Below are 15,758 nucleotides of genomic sequence, written 5' to 3' on the forward strand. Positions count from 1 at the left end.
TTTGATTATTGCGCAGAAACCCCAGAAAAGTTGGTTAATGCCGGCCGGTCATGGAGCTCTGTGCCCATACACAATGTGGCCTCTGGTGTGGGCGGGTACAGATACGCAGGACTTCAATCGCAGCTGCTGTTGCTCCTCTGCCACCACGGAAAGTGTTTGATTTGATATGCAACGGAGCCTATTTTTTAAATGTTAATATCGCCGACGATTGAGGCATTGAAATCCTAACATCACTGTTAATCACCTCAATGTGACGCCACACCGGAGAAAATAAGGGACAGACCTTCGACCTGCCTTCACTGGAACAACCTAAAAACTGTAGAGTTGACCAATGTTGATTAAATTACGAGGCTGGCTTGGACATGCGTGTGTAGGGCTGGACGATAAGATGATATCAGTATATATATATATATATATATATATATATATATATATATATATATATATATATATATATATATATATATATATATATATATGTGTGTCTTAATTAGATTATCCAAAAAAATAGTGCTCGATACCGTGGTAGAGCGTAATATGTATGTGTAGGAAAAATCACAAGACTATATCATCTCTACAGGCCTGTTTCATGAGGGGTTTCCCTCAATCATCAGGAGATTTTAATAGAAGCATTCACATACCATGGTTTATATAGGGCACAGAACGGGTAGGTACAGGCCGGCGTAGGGGCGTGGTGATTGGCTCATGTGTTACCTAGGAGGTGTTTCCTTCTGTGACGGCATGCTGATACGATTTCGCTGCACTTGTTGAGGGATGACAGGTCTGGACGGTATATAATAAACAGTTTCTCTTTTAAGCATAGGTTACATCTTTTATTACCACTGTTGTAAGGTGGCAAATTATTGCATCCAGCACACCTTACAACAGTGGTAATAAAAGATGCAACCTATGGTTAAAAGAGAGACTGTTTATTATATACCGTCCAGACCTGTCATCCCTCAACAAGCGCAGCGAAATCGTATCAGCATGCCGTTACAGAAGGAAACACCTCCTAGGTAACACATGAGCCAATCACCACGCTCCTACGCCTGCCTGTACCTACCCGTTTTGTGCCCTATATAAACCATGGTATGTGAATGCTTCTATTAAAATATCCTGATGATTGAGGGAAACCCCTCATGAAACAGGCCTGTAGAGATGAACTAGTCTTGTGATTTTTCCCACACATACATATATATATATATACACATACATATATACATATATATATATACACATACATATATACATATATATATATACACATACACATATATATATAAATATATATATAAATATATATATACACATACACATACATATATATATATATATATATATATATATATATATATATATATATATATATATATATATATATATATATATATATATATATATATATATATATATATATATATATAGGGAAGGACACGTAATCGATATTAATAAAAAATGTGTTGGGTTTTTTTCTCTTCTTTGTGGAAAGAGAGCGGAAGTATGGAAGCATGGTTGCATGAACAAAGGCTCTCTGGTAACCGAGCAACGCAGGAAGTGATCACTGATCTGTGGGAGTGACACGCCAACAGCCAATCAGGTGACAGTATCAACTATCAAGTTTGCTTGATTCTTTGCATGGAGTGAGAAAAGAAAGTCCAAATGAAGAAGTTTTTGGATGTTTCCAAAGGGACCGTAGTCGGACCAATGTGGTCTGTAAATGATGCAAGGCAAGACCGCTAATACCACACCACCTTAGAGCACAGCTGTAACTTCCTGCCACTAATTCTGCAGAAAATAGTTCTTCTCAGGTTTCTCTATGTTTACATTTTCACACTGCACAATTTTCTAACACTTTAAGAAGCATTTCTTGCATATTCTTATTTTTAAGAGCTTATTGTTAAGTGTTTAATGGATTTTACTACAAAACCCAAAACCAGTGAAGTTGGCACGTTGTGTAATTCGTAAATAAAAACAGAATACAATAAAAAAAAACTTAGGATTTAATGGCAGCAACACATTGCAAAAAAGTTGGCACAGGGGCATTTTTACCACTGTGTTACATGGCCTTTCCTTTTAACAGCACTCAGTAAATGTTTGGGAACTGAGGAAACCAATTTTTGAAGCTTTTCAGGTGGAATTCTTTCCCATTCTTGCTTGATGTACAGCTTAAGTTGTTCAACAGTCCGGGGGTCTCCATTGTGGTATTTTAGGCTTCATAATGCACCACACATTTTCAATGGGAAACAGGTCTGGACTACAGGCAGGCCAGTCTAGTACCCGCACTCTTTTACTATGAAGCCACGCTGTTGTAACGTGTGGCTTGGCATTGTCTTGCTGAAATAAGCAGGGGCGTCCATGATAACGTTGCTTGGATGGCAACATATGTTGCTCCAAAATCTGTATGTACCTTTCAGCATTAATGGTGCCTTCACAGATGTGTAAGTTACCCATGCCTTGGGCACTAATACACCCCCATACCATCACAGATGCTGGCTTTTGAACTTTGCGCCTAGAACAGTCCGGATGGTTCTTTTCCTCTTTGGTCTGTAGGACACGGCGTCCACAGTTTCCAAAAACAATTTGAAATGTGGACTCGTCAGACCACAGAACACTTTTCCACTTTGCATCAGTCCATCTTAGATGAGCTCGGGTCCAGCAAAGCCTGTGGCGTTTCTGGGTATTGTTGATAAATGGCTTTGCATAGTAGAGTTTTAACTTGCACTTACACCAACTGTAGTTACTGACAGTGGTTTTCTGAAGTGTTCGTGAGCCCATGTAGTGATATCCTTTACACACTGATGTCGATTTTTGATGCAGTACCGCCTGAGGGATCGAAGGTCATGGGCATTCAGTGTTGGTTTTCAGCCTTGCTGCTTTCGTACAGTGATTTCTCCAGATTCTCTGAACCTTTTGATGATATCACGGACCGTAGATGGTGAAATCCCTGAATTCCTTGCAATAGCTGGTTGAGAAATGTTTTTCTTAAACTGTTCGACAATTTGCTCAGGCATTTGTTGACAAAGTGGTGACCCTCGCCCCATCCTTGTTTGTGAATGACTGAGCATTTCATGGAAGCTGCTTTTGTACCCAATCATAGCACCACACTTGTTCCCAATTAGCCTGTACACTTGTGGGATGTTCCAAATAAGTGTTTGAGGAGCATTCCTTAACTTTTTTCAGTCTTTTTCGCCACTCGTGCCAGCTTTTTTGAAACATGTTGCAGGCATCAAACTCCAAATGAGCTAATATTTGACAAAAATAAATGACAAAGTTTACCAGTTTGAACGTTAAGTATCTTGTCTTTGCAGTCTACAGGGTTCGTACACCTTTTCCATGGCCAAATTCAAGCACTTTTTAAAGGCCTACTGAAATGAATTTTTTTTATTTAAACGGGGATAGCAGATCTATTCTATGTGTCATACTTGATCATTTCGCGATATTGCCATATTTTTGCTGAAAGGATTTAGTATAGAACAACGACGATAAAGATCGCAACTTTTGGTATCTGATAAAAAAAGGCTTGCCCCTACCGGAAGTAGCGTGACGTAGTCAATTGAACATATACGCAAAGTTCCCTATTGTTTACAATGATGGCCGCATGAAGTGAGAGAGATTCGGACCGAGAAAGCGACAATTTCCCCATTAATTTGAGCGAGGATGAAAGATTTGTGGATGAGTAAAGTGCAAGTGAAGGACTAGTGGGGAGTTGAAGCTATTCAGATAGGGAAGATGCTGTGAGAGCCGGGGGTGACCTGATATTCAGCTGGGAATGACTACAACAGTAAATAAACACAAGACATATATATACTCTATTAGCCACAACACAACCAGGCTTATATTTAATATGCCACAAATTAATCCTGCATAAAAACACCTACGTGTTTGTTATGCTAGCTCCTAGCTCCTCTGCTAGCTCCTAGCTCCATAGAACGCGCCAATACAATTCAAACACCTGATCAACACACACAATCACTCAGCCCAAAAGACCGTTCACCTAACCCAAGGTTCATAAAGCTTATATATTTTTAAAAAGTTACGTACGTGACGCGCACATACGGTCAAGCTATCAAATGTTTAGCAGCCAAGGCTGCATACTCACGGTACCTGGTATTCAGCTGGGAATGACTAAAACAGTAAATAAACACAAGACATATATTTACTCTATTAGCCACAACACAACCAGGCTTATATTTAATATGACACAAATTAATCCTGCATAAAAACACCTACGTCTTTGTTATGCTAACTCCTAGCTCCTATGCTAGCTCCTAGCTCCATAGAACACGCCAATACAATTCAAACACCTGATCAACACACACAATCACTCAGCCCAAAAGACCGTTCACCTAACCCAAGGTTCATAAAGCTTATATATTTTAAAAAAGTTACGTACATACGCAAAAAAAAAGTTGCGCACATACGGTCAAGCGATCAAATGTTTAGAAGCCAAAGCTGCATACTCACGGTAGCACGTCTGCGTCTTTGTCATCCAAATCAAAGTAATCCTGGTAAGAGTCTGTGTTGTCCCAGTTCTCTACAGGCGTCTGTGTATCGAAGTCAAAAGTCCTCCTGGTTAGAGTCTCTGTTATCCGAGTTCTTCCATCTTGACTGCATCTTTCGGGAATGTAAACAAAGACGCGCCGGCTGTGTACTGTTGTTGCTGACTTCATTCGAAAAATACGTCCGTTTCGCACCGACAACTTTCTTCTTTGCTTGCTCAGCTTCTTTCTCCATAATGCAATGAACATAATTGCAACAGATTTACGAACACAGATGTCCAGAATACTGTGGAATTATGAAATGAAAACAGAGCTTTTTCGTATTGGCTTCAATGTGGAAGGCATACCCGTGTTCCCCGGGCTACGTCACGCGCATACGTCATCCTCAGAGGCGTTTCGAACCGGAAGTTTAGCGGCAAATTTAAAATGTCACTTTATAAGTTAACCCGGCCGTATTGGCATGTGTTATAATGTTAAGATTTCATCATTGATATATAAACTATCAGACTGCGTGGTCGGTAGTAGTGGGTTTCAGTAGGCCTTTAAGGACTTTCAAGATACATTTTCCAGTTTTTCCAGTACCCTTCAAAAGGAGAAAACCAGTGTGAATCAATCCATAGCCTTGTTGTTTGAGGTCACCAAATGCTGTCTGTAGGAAAAATACGGAAAATCTGCTAAAACCTAAGCCTAACATTGAACCTAACCTTTTTTTCCTTTCATAGCTCGTAATAACGGTCCATAATTAACATGTAATCTAGCGCTGATCTCACAGTTTAGGTCTAGCATATACCAAAATGTTAGAAAACAAAACTTTAGCTGATGTTAATTAACTTGTAAGGCTAGTAATCTCTGTGGCTTACATATCATATGACTGGAGAGAGCCAACTCTCCAATTGCGAAAAGCTGGATTTCCTTTTTGCATACTTTTCAGCAGGCTACACGTGGATTTGGTCCACGTTTTATCCAAAGTTTGTCATTTTCCATCCAATGTTCATTAAAATGACAACCGCCCTCCTCTCCTGTCCTCTTGTGGGCGACACAATCTGGCATGACAACCACCTAATGTAAGGGCTCGTGCAAAGCTAACAGATCAAGCGTGTAGCTTTCATTTTTAAGGAAACCGTCAAGTGTTTTGCTTCTATGCTGTGCTTATCCCACATTCTGGATTTCACACAAAAGACCAGACCGTTATTTCTTTCCTTTTATTTTTCCTTTAGTTTGCAACAGTTTCTCCAAAGGAAGAAACTGCTTCTTTTTTCTTTTTAGTCTTTTTCCAATCTTGTTTAGCAGTCTTTTTAGGTGAAAAACCATGAAAGACAAAACACCACAAGATTAACATGTTGTAAAAAATCAACCAAGTATCTATCCCATAATAAATTACAATGATTAATTAGGCTATCAAACCCTTAACCATTAAAGGTCTATTGAAATGAATTTTTGTTATTGAAACGGGGAAGGCAGATCCATTCTATGTGTCATACTTGATCATTTCGCGATATTGCCATATTTTTGCTGAAAGGATTTAGTAGAGAACATCGACGATAAAGTTGCAACTTTTGGTCGCTGATAAAAAAAGCCTTGCCTGTACCGGAAGTAGCGTGACGTCACAGGTTGAAGGGCTCCTCACATTTCCCCATTGTTTACAATGCAGCTAGAGCGATTCGGACCGAGAAAGCGACGATTACCCCATTAATTTGAGCGAGGATGAAAGATTTGTGGATGAGGAACGTTAGAGTGAAGGACTAGAATGCAGTGCAAAACATATCTTTCTTCGCTCTGACCGTAACTTAGGTACAAGCTGGCTCATTGGATTTCACACGCTCTCCTTTTTCTATTGTGGATCACGGATTTGTATTTTAAACCACCTCGGATACTATATGCTCTTGAAAATGAGAAACGAGAACGCGAAATGGACATTCACAGTGACTTTTATCTCCACGACAATACATCGGCGAAACACTTTAGCTACGGAGCTAACGTGATAGCATCGTGCTAAACTGCATATAGAAACAAAAGAAATAAACCCCTGACTGGAAGGATAGATAGAAATTCAACAATACTATTAAACCATGGACCTGTAACTACACAGTTAATGCTTTCCAGCCTGGCGAAGGTTAACAATGCTGTTGCTAACGACGCCATTGAAGCTAACTTAGCAACCGGACCTCACAGAGCTATGCTAAAAACATTAGCTATCCACCTACGCCAGCCAGCCCTCATCTGCTCATCAACACCCGTGCTCACCTGCGTTCCAGCAATCGACGGTGCGACGAAGGACTTCACCCGATCACAGATGCGGTCGGCGGCCCGGAGATGGAGGAAGTTAAGGTGAGTTCGGCGGCTAGCGCGTCTGCTATCCATCTCTCAGTCCTCCTGGTTGTGTTGCCATAGTCCGCCGCTAATACACCGATCCCACCTACAACTTTCTTCTTTGCAGTCTTCATTGTTCATTAAACAAATTGCAAAAGATTCACCAACACAGATGTCCAGAATACTGTGGAATTTTTCGATGAAAACAGAGCTGTTTGTATTGGGACACAATGGTGTGCCAATACTTCTGTTCACTCCGTGACGTCACACGCAAACGTCATCATACCGAGACGTTTTCAACCGGATATTTCCCTGGAAATTTAAAATTGCACTTTATAAGTTAACCCGGCCATATTGGCATGTGTTGCAATGTTAAGATTTCATCATTGATATATAAACTATCAGACTGCGTGGTCGGTAGTAGTGGGTTTCAGTAGGCCTTTAAACAAGTGCAAGAAAATTGACTATTTTTTTCCCTTTAAGTTAAAGCAGTTTTTAAATAAATTGTCTCAATGTAAATGCACCAAGATATATATAAAATACATTCAACCCCAGGAACACAATAGATTAATGCAGCAGAAAACCCAATACGTAAATACATAAATACCTAACCAACTAACCACCTATTTCCCCTGTTTTAGATACACATTTAAAACCCATATCCAGTATAAATGTATTATTAATTTAGCAGTGAAACACTCAATCTTAACCGCTGTCAACCGGTAGAAAAATGCCCCGTTTATCCTATGATCTCACTAGCAGGCAATGATCCAGCACAGTTAAATCCAACACTTTAAATTGGGCGACTTCACCCTCCTGTTGAAGCGAACTGCTACAACATTTATCAGACTAACCAAAGAATATACATCAAGCCTTCCTTACCAGCCAACCGTTACACCAAACACAGTGAGTATTTAGCCTCCAGACTAAGCACGCTAAATGCACACAACTTCCCCCCCGCCCCACATCTCACCAGCGCAACAGATACAAAGTGCGATCTTATCGGCTGTCTGTTCAGCTTTTGGTACACTTTTGGCACAACTCTGGGTTCTCTGTAAGGAACTAAACTTTTTTCCGTTCTGCGGTGGCGTCTTTTGTTCTGCCTGATTTGACACAGCTGACTAATTAACGGGTTCGCGCACCGGCAGACGAAATGGGAGCGTGCCCCGCTATACCTGCGAGATTGGCTCGGATCATATAAGCCGACTGGTCGAACTAATGTCGAATTATATACCTTACCTGGGGTCGCCTAGGTGAATAGGGGTGCGGATGTGCTCTACAATGAAATACAATTTAATTAAGTGGGGTTTGGCTGGTTGCCAGGCTGTCGCAGTTGCGAGCTCGCGCATCAGCTGACGAGACAGCTGTTCGCCGCTACAGAAACGTTTTCTATTTTTTTCCATTTTATAATAAGCCTATTGTGTCAGGCAGCCCAGAAATATGATGAACATTTCCAAGCACTTCACCCAAAATTCAAGCATTTTTCCAATCTTGAAAACACAATAATAAAATCCAAGCATTTTCAAGGCTTTTAAGCACCCGTATGAACCCTGAGTCTATTCAATTGAATATAGGTTGAAAAGTATTTGCAAATCATTGTATTCTGTTTTTATTTACGATTTACACAACGTGCCAACTTCACTGGTTTTGGGTTTTGTATTTTGTTTACATTCAGTGTCTGTTTTCCATGCTTGTCTTGACGTTTCCTTTACTTGAGGGGATTATAACCAGAGGAACATTTAACTTCTTAAGGCCCAAGCTGTTTGTTTACATGTTTTTTTTTATTTCCAGTGTTTCCCACACTTTCATTTATTTGTGGCGGCCCGCCACGAAAGAATTACGTCCGCCACAAATAAAAAAATATTTATTTATTTTTTGTCCTGTCCAGCTTCTCAGGCAAATCATAAAGTGGATGTAGATGCCCATATAGGCTGTTCAGATTTACTTTACAAAAGAGAAGTGTAGGATACTTCTCTTGTTGCCTTATTTGTATTTGACCACTACTGTTTTCTGTTTATTTGTTACTGACTGTGGCAGGACACCTCTGCCTCTGTTTCACTTTATGTTGCTGGTAAATAATATGGTTGTAGTAGTAGGCTAAAGTTAAATTATTTAGTATGCACTAATTAAAGGGGCAGAGCTTTAAGAGACATTTTAGCTTTTATATTTTATAAGATATATTTTTTGTAAGAACCACAATTAATAAATATATTTCAGTGAATAACTTATTGTTCAAATCTGTATATAAATATGTACATAAAGTGTTGTAATTATATTGTAAAATGGATGGATGGATGGATGGACGTTTAAAAAAACCCTGTTATTATTAATTAGTAAGTATACATTTTTTGAACCTTTTTAGAGAAAATCATATCATTGTAGTAAATTATGCAAATTACTCGATGATGTCGTGGTGACCACGCCCATAGCCACGCCCCCACAGGTATCTTGGCTGTTTATGGGAAACACTGCGTTCTCTTTGCTATTTGGGCTTATTGGACCCGAATTAGAATAACAATTACAAATCATCTTTTAATATGATTTACTTAGTCCATAAGTGCACAAACGTGTACTTCATGTGTAGTGACATGCAAATGTTTATTTTTACACTTTTTTTTCCAAATTCCATTGTATGCTATAGTCTTCTGACACCACCAGATAGCAGTATAAGCGTCCATATGTCGACATAAGACCCCAATTCAGTAGTGTACACAATTTTGGAAATAAGAGCTAAAAGGTGCTGTCCACGCATGTGGCCACTAAGGCCTTTAGAGGTTAAGATAAAAATGTTGACATTTCATATATTTTTCTCCTGCTCCTTAGGGACATAAAAATGATGGATGATGGATTGTATCAATCGTGCGATTGATTATCATCCCATATCTATAGACAACGACCATTTTTGCCTAAATAAATCTGGGGGAAAAACAGACAAATCACACCCCTGAGCTGAACGACAGGTGTGTTTATTGACACCTACCGACATCTTCAGCCAGAATGATGCTGGTCCGTCTGGAGGGCTGACTGGACAGAGCTTGGAGAACTGCTTTCCTGGAGCAGCCGCGACTGATGTCTTCATCCAAAGGCTGGACGCTTGCTACTTCTGGCCGTGTTGAAGTCCTGCAAGAACATGACAAGAGAACTCTGGTAAGGCAGCTCTAGTCATCCTCACTTTCATCATTTGGATAAAGAATGTACACTGAATATATAAAACTTGAAGCTCCTTCTCTACTATCTTGTTATTCCATATTGACGCAATAATCATGCCTCAAAGTACTGCCAAAACTTAAGAAAATATCACACAACAATGTTTTGGCAGACAGTATAAAAAGATGTGGTGGAACACATTAAATGATGAGGCAGGCCACAATAAATTATGTGGCGGACAATATGAAAAGATGTGGTAGAACACATTAAATGATGTGGTCGGCCACAATAAATGACGTGGCGGACAATAGAAAAATATATGGTGGAACACATTAAATGATGTGGTAGGGTATTATAAATGATGAGGCAGGCCAAAATAAAAGATGTGGTGGACAGCATAAAAAGATGTGGTGGAACACATTAAATGATGTGGCAGGCCACTATAAATGATGGGCGGACAATATGAAAAGATATGGTGGAACACATTAAATGATGTGGTAGGCTATTATAAATGATGAGGCAGGCCACAATAAATGACGTGGCAGACAATAGAAAAATATATGGTGGAACACATTAAATGATGTGGTAGGGTATTATAAATGATGAGGCAGGCCAAAATAAAAGATGTGGTGGACAGCATAAAAAGATGTGGTGGAACACATTAAATGATGTGGCAGGCCACTATAAATGATGGGCGGACAATATGAAAAGATGTGGTGGAACACATTAAATGATGTGGCAGGCCACTATAAATGATGGGCGGACAATATTAAAAGATATGGTGGAACACATTAAATGAAGTGGTACGCCACTGTAAATGATATGGCGGAAAATAGAAAATGATATGGCGGAACACATTAAATGATGAGGCAGGCCAATATAAATGATGTGGCGAACAGCATAAAAAGATGGGGTGGAACACACTAAATGATGAGGCAGGCCACAATAAATTATGTGGCGGACAATATGAAAAGATGTGGTGGAACACATTAAATGATGTGGCAGTCCACTATAAATGATGGGCGGACAATATTAAAAGATATGGTGGAACACATTAAATGAAGTGGTACGCCACTGTAAATGATATGACGGAAAATAGAAAATGATATGGTGGAACACATTAAATGATACGGCAGGCCATTAGAAATGATGAGGCAGGTCAATATAAATGATGTGGCGGACAGCATAAAAAGATATGGTGGAACACATAAAATGATGTGACAGGCGATTATAAATGATGAGGCAGGCCACTATAAATGATGTGACTGACAGTTTAAAAATATGTGGTGGAACACCTTAAATGATGTGGCAGGCCACACTAAATGATATTGCGGACAATAGAAAAAGATATGGTGGAACACATTAAATGACGTGGTAGGCCATTTATAAATTACGAAGCAGGCCACAATAAATGATGTGGCTGCCACTATAAGAAGAGGTGGTGGAACAAATTAAATAACGTGGCCGACAATAGAAAAATATATGGTGGAACACATTAAATGATATGGCAGGCCATTAGAAATGATGTGACAGGCCATTAGAAATGATGTGGCGGGCCACCATAAATTATGTGGCGGACAATATAAAAAGATGTCGTGGAACACATTAAATGTTGTGGCAGGCAATTATAAATGATGAGGCAGGCCTCGATAAATGATGTGACTGACAGTATAAAAATATGTGGTGGAACACATTAAATGATGTGGTAGGCGACTATAAATGATGTGACTGACAGTATAAAAATATGTGGTGGAACACATTAAATTATGTGGTAGGCCACTATAAATTATGTGACTGACAGTAAAAAAAAATAAGTGGTGGAACATTAAATGATGTGACAGGCGATTATAAATGAAATGGCGGACAATATGAAAAGATGTGGTGGAACACGTTAAATGATGTGGCAGGTCACTATAAATGATGTGGCAGACAATAGAAAAAGATATGGTGGAACACATTAAATGATGTGGTAGGTCACGATAAATGATATGGCGGACAATAGAAAAAGATATGGTGGAACACATTAAATGATGTGGTAGGCAACTATAAATGATATGGCGGACAATAGAAAAAGATATGGTGGAACACATTAAATGATTTGGTGGGCCAATATAAATGATGGGGCGGACAACATTAAAAGATATGGTGGAACACATTAAATGATGTGGCAGGCCACGATCAATTACCGTAATTTCCGGACTATAAGCCGCACCTGACTATAAGCCGCACCAGCTAAATTTAGGGGAAAATACAGGTTGCTCCATATATAAGCCGCACCCGACTATAAGCCGCAGGGTTTTGATGTGTAATTAGCGTAGTATATAGGGGTTCCTGCTACCACGGAGGGGATTGTCGGGACAGAGATGACTGTTTGGGAACGCAAAGCGTCCCATCTATTAACAATAAATCTTTCAATCATTCAATCAAACTTTCACATCTTTGACATGGCGAACAGCATTCGTGCAGAGTACAAATAATACAACGGTGCAAAGTAATACAAAGTGCTCGCCTGTACGTTATCAAAATAACCATAAAAGTCAGTCTTTAATCATTGTGTCATCGTCTTCCTCCTGCGTACTAAAACCACCGAAATCCTCTTCGTCGGTGTCGGCGAAGAACAGGCCGTAAATAAGCCGCACCCTTGTATAAGCCGCAGGGACCAGAACGAGGGGAAAAAGTAGCGGCTTATAGTCCGGAAATTACGGTATGTGGCGTACAATAGAAAAAGATATGGTGGAACACATTAAATGACGTGGTAGGCCATTTATAAATTACGAGGCAGGCCACCATAAATGATGTAGCGGCCACTATAAGAAGAGGTGGTGGAACACATTAAATAATGTGGCCGACAATAGAAAAATATATGGTGGAAAACATTAAATGATATGGTAGGCTATTATAAATGATGAGGCAGGCCACTATAAATGATGTGGCAGACAGCATAAAAAGATGTGGTGGAACACATTAAATGATGTGGTAGGCCAATATAAATGATGTGACTGACAGTAAAAAAAAATAAGTGGTGGAACATTAAATGATGTGACAGGTGATTATAAATGAAATGGTGGACAGTAGAAAAAGATATGGTGGAACACATTAAATGATGTGGCAGGCCATTAGAAATGAGGAGGCAGGCCACCATAATTGACGTGGCGGACACTATAAAAAGACGTGGAGAAACACATTAAATGATGTGGCGGACAATATAAAAAGATGTGGTCAAACACATTAAATGAGGTGGTGGACCACATTAAATGGTTCGGCGGGCCAGATCTGGCCCCCGGAACATGAGTTTGACACCTGTGCCCTGAAACATGAATGAGCCCAACAACCCAGTGCAAGTGCATTGGGCGGTGATGTGTATGAATATAATTATTCATATACGACACTAACTAATGAAAGGTTGTGAATGAGAAAGTGTTCTGAAGAGAATACTTCCGGTTTGTGGCGAAGTAAGAATCTAACGGAAATGAAAAACGGATAAAAGGTGACGACAGTGAATGTTCCTATAAAAGGTACACATACAGCAGAGTTGTCCAGAGATGTTTTGTAGAGAAAAAGTGACAGATGCATAAATACTTTGAGCACGTGCAGCATAAAAATATGGCACGGAATATGATATGAAATATGACACTTCCGCTGCAAGCACGCTTACTACGGACTCACCATTTGTAGCAACCCTCAGTGGTTTCCAGTGTGAAGTTGATTCTTGTGCTTCTGGCGAGCGGCAGCAGCACTTTGGGCATATTTAGTTTGGAGGAGCGAGAAGTGTGAAAGATGAACATTAATGACAAACACAGCAGCGCAAACTCTCTCACGTCAAACATGTCCGCGCAATGAATTACAGGGCATTTATTATTAAAGCGTAGAAACCCCAAATTATTCACACTATTCTATCCGCACAATATTATCGACGCTGTGGATATCTGTCAGGAAAGTACAACAATTGGAGTAAATATTCAAAAAAGACGCAAAACTAGCTAAATACATGCCGACTACCCGCCATTTGCAACCATTGGACTTGGAGCATGCCGGGAGTGGGGTGACGTCACAGTGCAGTAGCGTGACGCGTTTTCTTAAAGGGACACGCACATCTTCATTCACCCTTTTCAAGTCAAACATGTATATCAGGGGTGTCCAAACTTTTTCCACTGAGGGCCGCACACTGAAAAATCAAAGCAAGCGGGGGGCCATTTTGATATTTTTTATTTTAAAAACCAATACAATAAATGTATAAAATATATACATTTAGGCCTCCACTCAGGCTTGATCCCGGTGAACCCAAATGGTTTTGGTCAAAAAAATATATAAAAATGTGTCATTATTTAGTATTATTATTATTATTATTATTATTATTATTATTATTATTATTATCATTATTCAAAGTTTAAATCTCTAGATTAGGGATGTCCAAACTTTTTCAACTGAGGGCCGCACACGGAAAAATTTAAGCATGTGGGGGCCATTTTGATATTTTTCATTTTCAATCCATAACAAAATATATGGATTTTTTTTTTAACCTTTAGGGCTCCCGGGGACCATAAATTGTCTCAGTCATTAAAACTTAAAAAATAACTCAAATTAGTATTATTATATTTTATTTAACGCTTACAGTAAATCTCTATATCAACTTCAGGTTGATTTTTTGTCAAAGACAACTTTGTTTTTTATAGCAAAACTGGAAATATGCAGTATTTAGTAATTAGAGCTCTAAAAGATCAATAATGCAGGACACCATTGATTTTAATTCTTTAATATTTTTGAGAAATCAGTGAAAATATTAATAAAATCCCACTAAATATGTTTGGGATCCAAACATATATGGCAACCACACAATATATGCAATATTTTTTCCACATAAAACATTTTAAAGTGACATTTTTGAAGTAATTGGAGCCTTGAATAGGTCAATAATTCATTATAACATAGATTTTTTGTCTTTTTTTTTTTAGCAATGGCAAAAAAAAGACAAATAAAGAAAGACAAAAGAAAAAAAACAGCCTGCATGGCAGCTTTGTGTCAACATTGCAACTTTTTCTTGTTAGATTTCACCTCATTCCACTTGTTTAAATGTTTTTTTTAATTATTGCAATACTATCAATTTTGCAATTTTTGCAGAATGTGTGGCGGGCCGGTAAGCAATTAGCTGCGGGCCGCAAATGGCCCCCGGGCCGCACTTTGGACATCCCTGCTCTAGATCAACATTACGTCTATCTGTCAATATAACGGTTTTAAACATTTAAGTTGTGTGCCCTTTCTGTCAAAGAAAACCTTGGTTTTTTTTATGGAAAAACACCAAATATGCAATATTTTCCCCCCAATGAAATTTTCAAGTGGAATATTTGAGATTATACAATAATTGGAGCCTTAAAAAGGTCAATAACTCATAACAACATTGATTTTAATTCATTATTTATTTTTTGAGCAATGACACACACAAAAAAAAATCCCACTAAAATTATTGGGGATCCAAAAGGGTCCTACTCATTAAAATGTTAAAAAATATACTATACATTTTTTATACTATTTACTTTTAACACAATAATCTCGAGATCAGCTTCAGGTCATTCCGTCAATTAGAAGTTTTATTGTTGTTTGTGTTTTTTGTTTGTTTGTTTCAGGCCCTTCTTTAAAAAAAAAAAAAAACAGCTCTGTTTTTTATATGGCAAACACAAAATACGCAACATTTTCCCCAAAAAATATCTCAAAGTGGAATATTTAATGTGACATAATTGGAGCCTTAAATAGGTCAATAATTCATAACGACGTTTATTCATTATTATGTTTTAAAGAAAGAAACAG

At 38.7% G+C, this 15,758-nt stretch overlaps 1 protein-coding gene across 2 annotated transcripts in view; it reads right to left on the reverse strand.

The window, feature by feature from the left end:
* The window catches only part of nup210 (nucleoporin 210), a 131,079-nt gene extending 117,076 nt beyond the window's left edge, over positions 1 to 14,003 (reverse strand). For both annotated transcript variants that reach the window (XM_062052741.1, XM_062052742.1), the window contains exons 1-2: positions 13,623 to 14,003; positions 9,790 to 9,929 (exon numbers count right to left, since the gene is read on the reverse strand). In XM_062052741.1, the coding sequence (XP_061908725.1) occupies positions 9,790 to 9,929; positions 13,623 to 13,783 (301 nt within the window). In that variant the 5' untranslated portion in view covers positions 13,784 to 14,003. The remainder of the gene's footprint in view (positions 1 to 9,789; positions 9,930 to 13,622) is intronic.
* Between the last annotated feature and the right edge of the window lie 1,755 nt (positions 14,004 to 15,758).

The sequence above is a fragment of the Entelurus aequoreus genome, linkage group LG07 (genome assembly GCF_033978785.1).
Source record: "Entelurus aequoreus isolate RoL-2023_Sb linkage group LG07, RoL_Eaeq_v1.1, whole genome shotgun sequence".
Lineage (NCBI taxonomy): Eukaryota > Metazoa > Chordata > Actinopteri > Syngnathiformes > Syngnathidae > Entelurus > Entelurus aequoreus.